Source organism: Sinohyriopsis cumingii, chromosome 8 (assembly GCF_028554795.1).
Source record: "Sinohyriopsis cumingii isolate HCF-2022 chromosome 8, ASM2855479v2, whole genome shotgun sequence".
Classification (NCBI taxonomy): domain Eukaryota; kingdom Metazoa; phylum Mollusca; class Bivalvia; order Unionida; family Unionidae; genus Sinohyriopsis; species Sinohyriopsis cumingii.
Genome location: NC_142968.1, coordinates 691,145 through 709,396, shown reverse-complemented (window position 1 = coordinate 709,396; position 18,252 = coordinate 691,145). Strand labels below are relative to the sequence as shown.

General features: G+C 35.1%; 1 protein-coding gene across 1 annotated transcript in view; it reads left to right on the top strand.

Annotated features, from left to right (window-relative positions):
• LOC149792840 (uncharacterized) overlaps nt 1-18,252 on the top strand; it is an 88,060-nt gene that overhangs the window by 9,149 nt on the left and 60,659 nt on the right. Inside the window, exons 3-4 of the mRNA XM_089966612.1 lie at nt 3,927-4,045; nt 8,019-8,179. Of these exons, the coding sequence (XP_089822738.1) occupies nt 3,927-4,045; nt 8,019-8,179 (280 nt within the window). The remainder of the gene's footprint in view (nt 1-3,926; nt 4,046-8,018; nt 8,180-18,252) is intronic.

Here is an 18,252-nt window from a genome sequence, read left to right as displayed (position 1 = left end):
TAACTTCTTAACCATATGTAAGATTGACAGATCAAGAGATTCTCACAGGGCACGCAATCGCGTTATTCAAACAAAATTTGTACAAAATCACGCACTTGGAAAACAGTGATGTGTGAGAACTCCCGCAAATTGATTTCATGTCGCACGTATGAAAATGTACTCTGTGCAGCATGCAACTTTACTCAGCCATTCACCCTTAAAGTATTTTCATAAATGTTAAAATACTGAAGAGTTTTGTCGCGACGTTTTATTCTTGTAACTGTTGACATATTTGATTTCTTCAGCTTAGTATGAATGGTTATTAATCTAAATTTGATTGTCACATTGTGGCCCGTAACAAGCGTTGTGTTGATGTTTGAACTTTGCATAAAGGAAGTTTCACAAATGCTTGTTTATAATACGGGCTATTGAGAAGACCCATAATGGACCATTCCCAGCGTTGTAAGTCTATATATGATGATTTAGTTTGGCAGTTACTGGCTGATCATAGCAATGAAGGTAAATTATTTTTAGGTCAGGAAGTGTATCAGCTCATAGGACCTGGAGCAATTTTAAAGGAGTAAATTTGAACCAACAAATGGCCTTAAATTCAAATCCGATGTACATTCAGGATGGACCAAAACAGACGGAATGACGGTCAACCCTCCCAATCAGCGGTATCGAGAAATTAAATGTAGAAAAGGCAGACAAACAAGCCAAATTAATATACCAAGAATTTAATGTAGAGTGCAATTTTCGTTTATATTTTAGTCACAATTTAGCCCAGCCAAATCATGTGCTGCAAAACAATTTAACCCTAATATAAAGGTTACAATAAATCTAATAAATAAGAATCTTGAAATGAAATTAAAAAGTAAAGATATTTATTTCATTAAAATACATGTGTCTGAACAAGTAGACTTTGTAATTAATTTACTTAAAGTCCTAATACAGCATTACGAAACCGCAAATCCAGCATAGTAGTCAACAGAGTGCTAATTCAAGAAAGTTTAACATTAGAAGAGCTCATGTTAGTAACAAATCCCTGTGAGCTGTGAAAGAGTTTTCTCAGTACAAAACACTATCAATACACAGATATGAAACCAATTAAGCTGAGAAACAATGAACAGATTAATGTTTATACAACTAGAGGCAACATCTTTGAAAGATCTTTATTTTAATAGGAGATAGAGAGATGGCTATTGAAGTGTTATGTAAATAATGAAGTGTTACGTAAGTAATGAAGTATGGCTGTATACTCCTCCCCTCAGTTTTCTTCTACTCCCCCTTATGTTTGGACGAGGAGGAAAGAAAACCCTTGTCATACAATCCTGGCAGCATATCTGCAGATCAAGTGACACTAGGCTACATTGCTTATTTAATTAGGGGAACGGGTTATCGTTTGCATGGGGAATCTAACCATTATTCCTTAGAAGGATACCCTAGGTAGAGGTTGGATGCTCGCCAGTCCCTCTTCATATTACCTATTCTCCTAACATAATGTGCTTAAGGAATATATTTGAGAGAAAGAACAATTTTAAGAACATTTTATTTCTCTGAGAATATTTACCCAGTCACATTACATAAAGTGATTGCTAACCAACCTGCCATAGTAGTATTGTCATTGGTATATGGCTCAGTTAAAAACACTAGTGTAACAGTAGAAGTGGCAAGGGGAGATGACGAGCAAGAGTCATTAACCTTCTGTACGAGATCAAAAATTTTGATTTTGGTATTTTAGAAGATCCTGAATTTTTTAATTAAACAAGTCCAGATTTCTCAGAAATAAAGCTATTTAGCTCTTTTTGTTCACACATTTTTCTGTGAGCTGCTGTGATTCATTCAGCATGAATCTACTTGTTTCAAAGTCCAATACTATAGTATAGATTTTCACCAGTGATTTCTTCCTTTCCTCAATGTTTTATATGTCCTGTTTTCCATTCCACTTGTTGAAGGGTGACTTTAATTAATGTTTGTATTTGTCTTTATTGTAAAATCTGCTGGTTGAAGTTGGTTTGTACATAAGGCAGGCTCAAACAAAGGAATGATTTAATTGTTGTTCAATATAGTTAGCATCTTTGCAGTTTGAATGATTGTGAACATATTAATTATTGATACTCTCTGCCAATTGCATCTTGAAAGGAGTAGCTGGTTATATGCTTGATTTTACATGTAGAGTCACAGCATCAACCCAACCGATGGGGTTCTAAATCGAATTACTCAACTCTTGAGTGACTGAATTAATGCCATAGATATCAGGAAGTACCCATTTATTGTTCATCCTTTTGACAGTGTTAAGTTAGTACTTATGTACTTTAATAACTAATTAGCTTACTGTTGTCCCTTTGATCGTGAGCACACAAGATTAATCTTGACAAGTGTTTGATTCTTGTTAATACATGTGGTAGTATTTTAACCATAGAAACCAGGACCATTTGTTGTCGGAATGGTTAATTCCTTTGTATTCTTTATTTTTGGATCTTTATAATCAACAAAATGAAATACCTACATACTTGGAACATCCCTGAATTCAGATATCTTTTTTCAAGCATAATGCTATAAAACAATATCACATCTTATCCTGTCTCATTACTCTTTTGATTCATCATCATCATCATCACATCAATCTCATGACCTAGTGTGATCGTTGAGGCACTGTGGTGCTGAACATCTGACCAGTTTCCTCCACTTGTCTCGATCATGTGCCAATGCCTGTGTCTGCGCAAAACCTTTCCTGGTCAATTCTGTGATGTTGTCAGTCCACTGTTTTCTGTCTACCTCTCCTTCTGCCACCCTAGATGCTGCCCTGTAGGACTGTTGTGGATAGACTGTTGGCTCTAGTGACATGGCCATACCATTTCAGCTTTCTCTTTTTGACGGTGGTGAGGAGGTCCTCATATTGGCCTACTTCGTTCCTGATGGTATTACACACTTCTTCATTTGTGATGTGGTCCATGTAAGAGATGCCAAGGATGGTTCTGTAGCATCTCATTTCAAGTAACTGGATTCATCTTTGTAATTCTGCTGTCAGGGTCCATGCCTCACATGAGTACAACAAGATTGAGATGACTAGACCTCGCAATAGTCTGATTTTAGTTTTCACAGATATTCTTGTCTCTCCAGATGGGTCTTAGCTTTGACGTAGCTGCCATTGTTCAAGCTGCTCTTGACAAAATTTCTGCTCTTGATCCCTCTTCAGTGATTATGGAACCAAGATATTTGAACTGGATCACTGTTTCCAGTTCATGTCCTATGACTTTAATCTTGGCTGAGATTTGTTTGCCACTATTTGTCATCAGTTTTGTCTTCTCAGCGCTTATCTCCATGTCAAATCTGGAAGATGTTTCATCCAGGTTCTTCACTAAGGTGGCAAGCTTGTCTTCACTGCCTGCCAGTGATTGACTAGTAACATCTAACATTACGCATCCTGTTTCTTTACATCTGACTGCTTTGTGTGCTTTGGGACATAATGTCACGTATTTATATACGGAACTGTCAGAAGAACATCAATACACATAATATTGATTTTCTTTGGTCATTCTTTATGTTTTTAAGCTATAAACAGTTGACTATACATTTGGTCATCTCTACAGCACACTCACACATGAATGAAACGAGAATAAAAATAAATCTGTTTTAAATGATTTCCTTTAATAATATAAGATCCAAGAAACTTTGTTCTGGTTATTTTGTTGAATACATTAATTCAAGGACAATTTGTACAACATGTCATATTTTATTGAATACATTAATTCAAGGCAATTTGTTTTACATGTCATATTTTATTGAATACATCAAAATCAATGAAAATTTGTTGTACATGGCATATTTTATTGAATACATCAAATCAAGATCACAACAGTAAAATGAGCTTACTGCAAAGAAAATAAATGTATTGAAATAACAAAATAAAATACCATCAAACTAAATATATTTTTGTTCTACAGGTGATTCCTAGGAGTCTGTTGGTAAGGATAAACCAGGCAGGAGGTGTTCAGATATCCACAGATGAACTGGATTTGTTTCTTAGATTCCAACATGAAGTTGGTACAATCCTCTACTTCAGGTGAGATTAATATTGCATCTTAGATTCCAACATGAAATTGGTACAATCCTCTATTTCAGGTGAGATTAATATTGTTTCTTAGATTCCAACATGAAATTGGTACAATCCTCTACTTCAGGTGAGATTGAACTTGATTTGTTTCTTAGATTCCAACATGAAAATGGTACAATCCTCTACTTCAGGTGAGATTGAACTGGATTTGTTTCTTAGGTTCCAACATGAAATTGGTACAATCCTCTACTTCAGGTGAGATTGGGATTCTTTCTGGGTATCCTAGTTGCCCACTTCACATTAAATATACATTATATATATATATATATATATATATATATATATATATATATATATATATATATATATATATATATATATATATATATAATCATATTTGTCCTTATCAGTGAAGACATAGTTCCTACCAGTATTATATTAAATATACATAGTATATCATATTTGTGTTTAAAAGTATAATTTTATCAGAGCAGATATTTTGGATTACCAGTATTATTGAAACCTATTGTGGTAAATATCCCAATTCCCAGTAATACACAAGCCTATTGTGGCAAATGTCCTAATTACCAGTATTACCCAAGCCTAATGTGGTAAATGTAATAATTTCCAGTATTACCCAAGCATATTGTGGTAAATGTCCTGATTACCAGTACTGCCCAAGCCGAATTTTGTAAATGTCCTGATTACCAGTATTACCCAAGCCAATGTGGTAAATGTTATAATTACCAGTATTACCCAAGCCTTATGTGGTGAATGACCTAATTACCAGTATTACCCAAGCCTTATGTGGTAAATGTCCTAATTACCAGTATTACCCAAGCATGCTGTGGTAAATGTCCTAATTACCAGTATTGCCTAAGCATGTTGTGGTAAATGACCTAATTAACAGTATTACCCAAGGCTAATATGGTAAATGTTCTAATTACCAGTATTACCAAACCCTAATGTGGTACATGTCCTAATAGCCAGTATTACCCAAGCCTAATGTGGTACATGTCCTAATAACCAGTGTAACCCAAGCATAATGTGTTAAATGTCCTAATTACCAGTATTACCCAAGTCTAATATGGTACATGTCCTAATTACCAGTATTACCCAAGCCTAATGTGGTAAATGTCATAATTACCAGTATTACCCAAACCTAATTTGGTAAATGTCCTGATTACCAGTATTACCCAAGCCTAATGTGGTAAACGTCATTATTACCAGTATTACACAATCCTTATGTGGTAAATGTCCTAATTACCAGTATTAGCGAACCCTAATGTGATACATGCCCTAATAACCAGTATTACCCAAGCCGAATGTGGTACATGTCCTAATAACCAGTATAACCCAAGCCTAATGTGGTATATGTCCTAATAACCAGTATTACCCAAGCCCAATGTGATACATTTTCTAATAACCAGTATAACCCAAGCATAACGTGGTAATTGTCCTAATTACCAGTATTACCCAAGCCTAATGTGGTAAATGTCGTAATTAACAGTATTACCCAAGCGTAATGTGGTACATGTCATAATTACCAGTACTGCCCAGACATAGTGTGACAAATGTCCTAATTACCAGTATTACCCAAGTCTAATATGGTAAATGTGCTAATTACCAGTATTACTCAGGCCTAATGTGGTAAATGTCCTAAAAGCCTGTATTACCCAAGCCTAATGTGGTACATGTCCTAATAACCAGTATAACACAAGCATAATGTGTTAAATGTTCTAATTACCAGTACTGTCCAAGCCTAATATGGTAAATGTCATAATTACCAGTATTACCCAAGCCTAATGTGGTAAATGTTCTAATTACCAGTATTCCCTAAGCATATTGTGGTAAATGACCTAATTACCAGTATTACCCAAGGCTAATATGGTAAATGTCCTAATTACCAGTATTACCGAACCCTAATGTGGTACATGTCCTAATAACCAGTATTACCCAAGCCTAATGTGGTTCATGTCCTAATTACCAGTATTGCCTAAGGATAATGTGTTAAATGTCCTAATTACCAGTACTGCCCAAGCGTAATATGGTAAATGTCCTAATTACCAGTACTGCCCAAGTCTAATGAGGTAAATGTGCTAATTACTAGTATTACCTGTGCATACTGTGGTAAATGTCCTAATTACCTGTATTACCCAATCATAATGTGGTAAATGTCCTAATTACCAGTACTGTCCAAGCATAACATGGTAAATGTCCTGATTAACAGTATTACCCAAGCCTAAGGTTGTAAATGTCCTGATTACCAGTTTTACCCAAGCCTAAGGTGGTAAATGTCCTAATTACCAGTACTGTCCAAGCATAATATGGTAAATGTCCTTATAACCAGTACTGCCCGAGTCTAATGTTGTAAATGTCCTAATTACTAGTCTTATCCAAGCCTAAGTCCTAATTACCTGTATTACCCAATCATAATGTGGTAAATGTCCTAATTACCAGTACTGTCCAAGCATAAGATGGTAAATGTCCTGATTACCAGTATTACCCAAGCCTAATGTGGTAAATGTCCTAATTACCAGTATTATCCTAGCCTAATATGGTAAATGTCCTAATTACCAGTACTGTCCAAGCATAACATGGTAAATGTCCTGCTTAACAGTGTTACCCAATCCTAAGGTGGTAAATGTCCTAATTACCAGTACTGCCCAAGCATAATATGGTAAATGTCCTAATAACCAGTATAACCCAAGCATAACATGGTAAATGTCCTGCTTAACAGTATTACCCAAGCCTAAAATGGTAAATGTCCACATTACCAGTATTACCCAAGCCTAATATGGTAAATGTCCTAATTACCAGTATTACCTAAGCCTAATGTGGTTAATGTCATAATTACCAGTACTGCCCAAGCCTAATATGGTAAATGTCCTGTGTACCAGTATTACCCAAGCCTAATATGGTAAATGTCCTGTGTACCAGTATTACCCAAGCCTAATATGGTAAATGTCATAATTACCAGTATTACCCAAGCCTAATATGGTAGAAATGAAATGATCTTGGAGGACTTGGTAACAAATAGCACCAACATTGTGGATAACCATTTTAATGTCGCATCATTTTAAATTGCAAATAAATTACAAATTAAGTTAAGCTTCTTTCGTAGATAATACTTATTTTGGAGAAAAATAAATGTAATTTTAATATTGTCATCAGTAAAGGTTCTAATTGCTAGACACCCAGTCATGGTGGAGGCCATAACCTGTCAGACATCCTATATGCACCATGCTTTAGAATGTTCAGATGTTTGTAAAGAGCTATTCATTTTCTGGGATATCCGTTTTGGTAGATGAGGTCTGAAATCAAGTTATGAGTACACTTTATACAAGTCTGCAGTAACCACAGTACAGTTTGGTAATCAGTGTTGTTTTGAGACTACAGTTTATCCGGGTGTACAGCAAACACAGTAGTTTGGTAACCAGTGTTGCTATGAGACTACAGTTTATTCAAGTGTACAGCAAACACAGTACAGTTTGGTAATAAGTGTTGTTTTGAGAATACAGTTTATTCAAGTGTACAGAAAAGAGAACAGTTTGGTAATCATTGTTGTTTTGAGACTACAGTTTATTCAAGTGTACATCAAACATTACAATTTGGTAATCAATGTTGTTAATATTGTTTATACAAGTATACATCAAACATTACAATTTGGTAATCAGTGTTGTTAATACTGTTTACACAAGTATACATCAAACATTATAATTTGGTAATCAGTGTTGTTAATACTGTTTATACAAGTATACATCAAACATTACAATTTGGTAATCAGTGTTGTTAATACTGTTCATACAAGTGAACGTCAAACATTACAATTTGGTAATCAGTGTTGTTAATACTGTTTATACAAGTGTACATCAAACATTACAATTTGGTAATCAGTGTTGTTAATATTGTTTATACAAGTGTACATCAAACATTACAATTTGGTAATCAATGCTGTTAATACTATTTATACCATTTACAGTACAGAATTATTGAAAGAGAAGATTGTGTTGGAACCACAATGGATGATCAATGCCCTCAAGTCCCTCATCACGGCAGAGATGTTTGTCCTGAGAAATACTCCATCTGTCTCAGCCAAGTGGTATGAGTTCAAGGATGGAAAATTGTATCCAGAACTGATTGGTATGTACTGAATAAGTTTGACTTTGTAGGACATTTTCAGAATGTGACTTCCTCAAAATTAAATATTCATGTTAATTCAACTTAGTACCATATCAGACATGTTTTTCTCAATGTGGGTTTTCATTACATAAGTTTTGGCCCCATCATATCAGTGAACAGATTTGGAATTATGATCCTTCCATTCTGGTTGTGCATGAACATATTTGTGTATATAACTGCTTTGTGTGATGTAGTTATCTAATGTCAGCCTTTTTAGGAAATCACATCTGTCCATCTACTGAACAGCAAATCACATCATCTTTTCATTTACTGAATACAAAATCACATAATCTGTCATCTATTGAATATAGAAGCACATCAGCATCTGTCCGTCTACTGAATAGAAAATCACACCAACATCTGTCTACTGAATATAAAAGTCACATCATCTATCTGTTGAATAGAAATATCATATCAACATCTGGCCGTCTACAGAATAGAAAATCACATCATCTGTCCATCTACTGAGTAGAAAATCACATCATCTGTCCATCTACTGAATAGAAAATCACATCAACAGCTGTCTACTGAATAAAAATGTCACATCATCTATCTGCTGAATAGAAATATATCAACATCTGGCCGTCTGCAGAATATAAAAATCACATCAACATATGGCCATCTACAGAATAGAAAAATCACATCAACATCTGTCTGCTGAATAAAACATCATAACATTTATCTACTGAGAAAACATCATATTAACATCTGTCTACAGAATAAAACATTATATTCATGAATGGAGTATGATATCAACATGAAACTGTCACAGATACCTTGTTGTTACATCGTTGTTAGTCGTAAATGAACACAGCATTCATCTGACATCTAGGATGCCAACTAGAGCAGCCATGATGAACATCTTTTTAGCCCTACTCCTTCTAAATGGAATGTTGTATCAACAGTTTTTTCTTTCACTCATATCATGTCAGGTTAGTCTTAAAATTCTGTCATTTGTACAGCCAATATGGCCATGCCAGCCATCTTAAAAAATATTGTTATCACAATCATGTATAATTCAGATGTAGGAAGCCACAAAGAGTACTTGAAAATATTCACCACAAAGAGTACTTGAAAATATTCACCACAAAGAGTACTTGAAAATATTCACCACAAATTCACAATAAAGCACCGATCTTCCATAAATGAAATGTAAATCTTAGAGCCTTGACTTCCAAATGAAAACCCCAAATATGTTAACCCCAAATATATTAAGAAGAGACAAAGAGAAGATATTTTATTATAGCAGCATAGGCAGGTTTTCACAACAGATGCAGACCTTTGTACAAATGTCTCTGTCGTGATAATCCTTCAAAGATGTAATCGTTAATCATAATAGGGGTTCTGATGAATATGGCAGTGCAATGGCAGTTTGCAACATTCATAAGATTGGTTCACAGTCTTTTAATATGAGTTTCCTCTGACCTTTCCTACCCCATTTTAGATACACTGATATTTGGATTGGAGTGTGAGATCAAAGCTCATCGCCTATCGAAAAGTTGGTATTTACTTACTACCAGGCATGGCAAAAATTAACAGAACTTACGACAAGCTCTTCCGGCATGAAACGGATATAAAAATGGTTTGTCTTCTCACAAATTGTGAGTATGATATACATTAGGATTTAATTTGTTGGCAGATTCATCAGGTAGAGAATACAATTCAGTGCTGTTTTTGTTAGCATGATGTGTTTACCACATTGATAAGTTCTCACTACCTGGTGACTCTGACTTTTTCTGGGTTTCTGGAAAAGGCAGCAGGTTCCTTAATGGTCGTTCTGAGCTTGAATATGTTGAATATTATGTGTCTTTTCTTTATTGAAGAAAACAACATTATGTGATGTTCATATAACAATTTGGATTTTGTTTGAAACATCAGTACAATGTGGATTGTGTTGTCATCATGTGACTGGGAATCGGATCAGATTTTATCACTGTTAGTATCTTCATCTCAAATTAAAGACACAAACCATGTTAAACTCAAGTTCTGAGAAATACAGTGAGTAGGAAACGTCAGAGGAAACTCGGACTAAAAGTCTGCAATACAGCTTCACTTTATAACACTAAAGAAACCAGTTAAAATGTATACATATTTATTTTGAAATATGATTTATAAAATCCTAATTAGTTTTAACCCTCATGGGGAGCTTTTGAATCTAAGGGATGGCTTTATGTGATTATCCCTGTGAAAATGTAGACATTATCCAGTCATAAATTTTACTATTTGGCGCTAAAAGTCATCAGATGTATTCTAGTCGATGTTTGTGTTAGAGCACAAAAAAAACCCACAACAATGAATACTTCAAAGATGAATACATGAATGGCATAATACATCGTTCCATTCTCGCTCACAGGAGCTCGCATCGTTGCTTAAAATTGACCTGTCATACATGTACTTTATAGTACATGTATGACAGGTTAGTTTTAAGCAACGATACTAGTCCCTGTATTCTAGGGCAGCATCATGCTCATTGCAGTCTGTGCGAAAACGATTTTAATATTGGGCATGATGGTAAATTTTATGAGGAGAAACACTTGAAAACAAAGAAAAACATCGAATTAGCTTGTCTTATGAACTCCAGTACTAAGGTAACTTCTTATCTACAGCAGAACTAAATTGCAGACATGAATATTATAAATGCAGAGGTGTTATTTACCGAGTTCTAGAAAGATAATGAAGATCTTGCTATTGGTGCGGAAGCAAGAGAATTCATATAACACAATTCTACTCTAGTTGTGAAGGTGTTCTATGATAATGTTAGAGGTTATTATGCTCCAGCCTGTGATTACATACTCCAGAAATTCCCCTATGGAGATGAAGTGTTTTTAAATGCTTCAGTTACTAATGTCAATGAGAGACAGTCAAAAAGCTTCAAAAGTGTTAGATTCATTGTCAAGAGATATCCCTTTCTATTACCATCCTTGCCTACCTTGGATCGTCTGGAAGGAGAATACATGCAGTATAAAGTTGGGATTCTACCTGACAATATACGTAGTGCAAATAGAGTTGATGTGCAGTGGCACTTTATTTCCCAGCTAAAAGACAAAATTACTGGAAGACATAAATTCCCTCTTCTTTGTCAGGTTTTGAAAGGAATATTGGTTCTTTACCATTTTAATGCTGACTGTGAGAGATTGTTCAGTATTGTTGACAAAAATAAAAGTGAATTCAGACCCAGGCTCAGTATCCCAGTACTTTGTGCTCTACTGGTGTGCAAAACATTCATGGTCTCAGCCTTGGCTTGCTGCTATTACGCCTGTTTAGTTGATTGCAGTTGTTGTTTTTTTTGCAGCGTTGCATTGGTCTGTGGATAGGGGTGAGCACATTTCTCAAACTCCCATTTTGCGTCAGTCGTATCTCTGCAAGGGATACCAAATTACAGTAGGACATACTCGTACTGTATGGATACGTAAATCATTTATACCATTTGTTGGCACCACCGGCCTTCCTATGAATGGGCAAATTTGGCAATGCAGTAATGAAATTTAACTAATGCTATTTAAATGTAGTTGTACTTGGTAATGCATACCTGTCAGTATTGCAAGGATTCCCTCCCTTTATGCCCTAAGCATAGTCTAGGTCCAAGTAAAAGGAAAGGTATATTCTGTGTGGTTTAGTGATCTTGAAGTCAGATTGGACTGTATCCTTTTTGCTCAAGGTATACTACTATTATTATTTATTTACAAATGTGGATGAGAGGTCTTGGAACTGATGCAACAGTATCAGTGAAGTACTACTTAATAATCAAAATTAGTGTAAGACCCCAAACACATAATGTTTCGGGTGGCTCCATTACCAGCATGTGGCTTCCATAGAAGCCATTATAAAATATGTTTCTTTTTAAGTTCTTTAGAATGATCAAGCTTTGCTAAGAATGTTTTGTTGGGACATACTCTTTTAACATTATAATTAAATCCTTTAGGAAAAGTGAAGCTTCTTGAACAAACGTGGAAAGCCATTTTCAACACCCAAACATCTAATACAATTTTAGTCAAATGTGTGTGTGTGTGTGTGTGTGTGTGTTTCATAGGACATGTTACATCAGAATTATGTTTGGGTTTGTCACCCATTGCAACAGTATTGATTCCTCATCCTCATCCGCTAGGTGAAAATCCATTTCTTTTCTTCTGTAGAATGAGCCTTTTCAGAAATGTATCAGATATGGCCTCCTTATCAGACATGAACAACCTGGGCTGACCAATTCTGAAAAACAGGTTTAGTAGCATGAGCATCACTCATATTCATGCAAATTATGCATAGAAAATTAAAGTACCACGAATTTCTACCAAATAGTTGGACATTATCCTGTTTATCCTGTTATGGGTGTTTTTAACCTGAAGCAGCATTCTTATTACTACATTTGCCTTTTAGACCAATGTATGCCAGGTGAATATTAAGCCCACATAGGTCTCTTATTATTGTAAGAACTTGACAGCTATTGCCAAGGAATAATTCTCTATCATATTATGTATACTGATGGCTACTGTGAATTCCTGATAGCAAGTAAAGAGTGTGTTGCCACCTTAAGTGCTAATGTAACTGATGTTAATTATGAACAGTCTAGCATATGAGATACTTTCAATCATTTTTGTCACGGATTAATTGCAAATATGTTTTACACTTTTGATGGTAATTGAGTTGTGTACTAGATAGTTGATTATTACATTTGTTTTTTTGAAATTGATTTTCCATTTTGCTAAATATTCAGCATTAGGACTAAACATATTTTTTCATCACCAGCCTGTATTCACTAAAGTTATTTTCACTGCTACCCAGTATTTACTAACATATTTTCATCACTGGCCTATATTCACTGGATTATTTTAATCACCAACCTGTATTCACTGGAATATTTTAATCTATGACCCATATTCACTGGATTATTTTAATCACCAGCCTGTATTCACTGGAATATTTTAATCTATGACCCATATTCACTGGATTATTTTAATCACCAGCTTGTATTCACTGGAATGTTTTAATATCTGACCCATATTCAATGGATTATTTTAGTCACCAGCCATTATTCACTGGATTATTTTAATTAGCTGTCTGTATTCATTGGATTATTTCATCACTGGCACATATTCACTGGACTATTTTTGAATCACCATCCTGTATTCACTGGGATATCTTAATCACTGGTCCATATTCACTGGATTATTTTAATCACCAGACAGTATTCACTGGATTATTTTAATCACCAGCCTATATTCACTGGACTGTTTTGTTTGCCAGCCTGTACCACTGGACTATTTTCTTTGCAATCTATATTTACTGAACTATTGTCATCACCATCCTATATTCAATGGACAAAAATTAACGTACAAGTCCCTTAACATTGATTGAAAGCTATATATTCAAAGATGTCGCATACTATATAGTTGACTAATCTGACTTGCATCCACTTTTCATGGATTGTATGACCTTTTCACAACTTTGAGATTTTTTCAAGTGGAATAGAAGTTTTGACCCCCCCCCCCACACACCTTGCAGACCTAACTGGCCATTTTTCTTTTAAACTGTGTTGCCAGTTTTGAAAGTTTTATGGAATGAAAGGAAGAGAATGACTATCAGTGGCTTGCTTCTAAGATGATTTTATCAGTGGTGAGGTTTTACATGAAATTATATAAATACACTTAAAATTTTGAGCTGCAGACATATAGCATCATGTCCCACCCAGTCACATTATCCTGACACATAATTGACTAATATGACTTACAATCACTTTTCATGGATTAGAGTAAGTATGACTTTTTGCACAGCTGAGATGTTTCCAAGAGAAACAGAAGTTTTGAAGTACCTCCTTCTTGCGGATCTAACTGGCCGTTTTCCTTAAAACTTAGTTCCTGGTTTTGAAATCTTCATGTAATTAAAATAAAGAGAATGACTATCCATAATGTGTTTATGTGATGATTGTATCATTGGGAGGAGTGGTTACATGAAATTTATATCACACACTGGACATTTTTGAGAAATTAGCCTCGTTGGAAGTGTGGCCAGAGTGGCCATGTTTCTATGGCACCCATCTTTACATATCACATGCATCTCAACTCTGTCTGCATGGGTTTGATTCTTGGCTCAGCCAAAGTGGGTATATGAGAAAGCTTGCAAACATTCCTGTGGGTCCTTTGTTCTTCCCATGTTATTTCCACGTTTTTCCTCCCCCAAATATACTGGCCAGCAAGGATAGCTTGTCATGTGCTGCAAAATGCCTTAAACCTATTACAACCAAACAAACTCATTGAAAGCCTACATGTTACCAACAACACCTTAAGCATATACATTCTAGGACTCAGTATTACTTTAAAATGATGATACACAGATAGTACAAAATTTTAATTCTTTATAAAAAGAACCTATATTTACTTTTCTCAAAGAAATTATGGATGAATACAAAAATATATTCCCAGATATGCAACAGCTATTTGGAAAAATTTATTATTCTGAATTCTCCCATTTGAATACAGTCCAGTTCTCAGTTTCGTCGAACACATGACAAAAACAAGATATGTCTCCCATCATGTTTTTACTTTGTGACTTTCACAAGATCAATACATACTAATGCAAAAGAAGACAATATAGAACAGGTCTTGTTTTGTATGAATAATGCATCCAGACACATATCAGATAAGTGCAGACTAAAGTAAAAAATGATGATGCTTTGTCTATGGAAAAGGGTTATTGACTGTTCAGTGATATCCATGACTCTCTTCTTTGACAACCTTATTTCTGGCTAAGAATTTGCCAACTTTAGTAGCCCCAGCTTCTGCTGAGATTTCCAGTCTACGTTGTAGCTGTGGTGAGGACAGTCTCCATTGTAGCTATGTTAAGGACAGTCTCCATTGAAGCTGTGTTGAGGACAGTCTCCATTGTAGCCATGTTGAGGACAGTTTAGATAGGCTTTCTTGTCCAAAGATGGTGTCAAGTCTTAATCTGGTTTCCTCTAAATGGAGATATTTTGGAAGCCAAATTAATTAAACCTCAAACATTTGGCTTTTCATCTTGTTGAATTTGTCTTTTGGTGCATCAGAGCAAGGAAAAAATTTAATATTGTGCCCCATTTTGACAGCACAACATTTGGCCGAGCCACAAACCAGGCTACAGTAAGAAACCCTTCTACAGCCACAAACCATGCTACAGTAGGAAACACTTCTACAGCCACAAACCATGCTACAGAAGGAAACACTTCTACAGCCAAAAACCATGCTACAGTAGGAAACACTTTTACAGCCACAAACCAGGCTACAGTAGGAAACACTTCTACAGCCACAAACCATGCTACAGAAGGAAACACTTCTACCGCCAAAAACCATGCTACAGTAGGAAACACTTTTACAGCCACAAACCAGGCTACAGTAGGAAACACTTCTACAGCCACAAACCATGCTACAGTAGGAAACACTTCTACAGCCACAAACCAGGCTACAGTAGGAAACACTTCTACAGCCACAAACCATGCTACAGTAGGAAACACTTTTACAGCCACAAACCAGGCTACAGTAGGAAACACTTCTACAGCCACAAACCATGCTACAGTAGGAAACACTTCTACAGCCACAAATCAGGCTACAGTAGGAAACACTTCTGCAGCCACAGAGTGTGCTACAGTAGGAAACACGTTTGCAGCAATTACATTGTTCTCAATCCCAGACTTTGTTTTTGAGGTTGTCAACCTCTCTCCTAAGTATTAAGTGTAGCAATGTAATATTAGTATGTACGATAGTACTTCTACTAAAATGCAGTTTGCTTATTTTGGGGGGAAGGTTGTAATTAGAGATTTTCAGTAATTTTGAAAATGACTCGGTCATTTTGAAAGTGACTCGGTCATTTTGAAAGTGAGTGATTAGCACTACATTTTACAACTAAAATTCATTTTGCTTCAGTTGTAATTAGAGATTAGTTAAAGATTTTCAGTCATTACTTCTACTAAAATGCAGTTTAGTTGTTGTTTAGCTGAGAAACTGAAATTAGAGATTTTCCAGTCATTATCAAAATGATTCATTTTGAATGTGAGTTACTAGTTTGTTTATTTTAGTTGGGAGGTTGCTATTAGAGCATATCTATTAATGACACACTGTAGTCTCTGTTGTATTTTGTATTCTATGTTGTATTTTTGGTCTACTAGATGACTGTGTGTATCTCTATTAATGCCACTCTGTATTCTCTGATGTATTTTTGGTCTACTAGATGACTGTGTGTGTTTCTATTAATACCACTCTGTATTCTCTGTTGTATTTTTGGTCAACTAGATGACTGTGTATCTTTATTAATAGCACTCTGTATTCTCTGTTGTATTTTGGTCTACTAGATGACTGTGTTTATCTCTATTAATACCACTCTGTATTCTCTAATGTATTTATGGTCTACTAGATGATTGTGTGTATCTATATTAATATCACTCTGTATTCCCTGATGTAATTTTGGTCTACTAGATGACTGTGTGTATCTCTATTAATACCACTCTGTATTCACTGTTGTATTTTTGGTCTACTAGATGACTGTGTGTATCTCTATTAATACCATTCTGTATTCTCTGATGTATTTTTGGTCTACTAGATGACTGTGTGTATCTATATTAATACCACTGAGTATTCTCTGATGTATTTTTGGTCTACAGGATGACTGTGTGTATCTCTATTAATAGCACTCTGTATTCTCTGTCGTATTTTTGGTCTACTAGATGACCGTGTTTATCTCCATTAATACCACTCTGTAATCTCTGTTGTACTTTTGGTCTACTAGATGACTGTGTGTATCTATATTAATACCACTTTGTATTCTCTGATGTATTTTTGGTCTACTAAATGAATGCATGTATCTCTATTCATACACGCTGTATTCTCTGTTGTATTTTTGGTCTACTATATGACAGCATGCATCTCTGTTAATAACATTCTGTATTCTCTGTTGTATTTTTGGTCTACTAGATGACTGTGTGTATCTCTATTAATACCACTCTGTATTCTCTGATGTATTTTTGGTCTACTAAATGAATGCATGTATCTCTATTCATACACGCTGTATTCTCTGTTGTATTTTTGGTCTATTAGATGACTCTGTGTATCTCTATTAATACCACTCTGTATTCTCTGTTGTATTTTGGTCTACTAGATGACTGTGTGTATCTATATTAATACCACTGAGTATTCTCTGATGTATTTTTGGTCTACTAAATAACTTTGTGTATCTCTATTAATATCACCCTGTATTCTCTGTTGTATTTTTGGTCTACTAGATGACTATGTGTATCTCTATTAATACCACTCTGTATTCTCTGATGTATTTTTGGTCAACTAGATGACTGTGTGTATCTCTATTAATACCACTCTGCATTCTCTGTTGTATTTTTGGTCTACTAGATGACTGTGTGTATTTCTATTAATACCACTCTGTATTATCTCATGTAATTTTGGTCTACTAGATGACTGTGTGTATCTCTATTAATAACACTCTGTATTCTCTTATGTACCTTTGGTCTACTAGATGACTGTGTGTATCTCTATTAATACCACTCTGTATTCTTTGATGTACTTTTTTGGTCTACTAGATGACTGTGTGTATCTCTATTAATACCACTCTATATTCTCTGATGTATTTTTGGTCTACTTGATGACTGTGTGTATCTCTGTTAATACCACTCTGTATTCTCTGTTGTATTTTGGTCTACTAGATGACTGTGTGCATCTCTGTTAAGACCACTCTGTATTCTCTGTTGTATTTTGGTCTACTAGATGACTGTGTGTATCTCTATTAATACCACTCTGTATTCTCTGATGTATTTTTGGTCTACTAGATGACTGTATCTCTATTAATACCTCTCTGTATTCTCTGTTGTATTTTGGTCTAGTCTACTAGATGACTGTGTGTATCTCTATTAATACCACTCTGTATTCTCTGATGTATTTTTGGTCTACTAGATGACTGTGTGTATCTCTATCACAACCACTCTGTATTCTCTGTTGTATTTTTGGTCTACTAGATGACTGTATCTCTATTAATACCTCTCTGTATTCTCTGTTGTATTTTGGTCT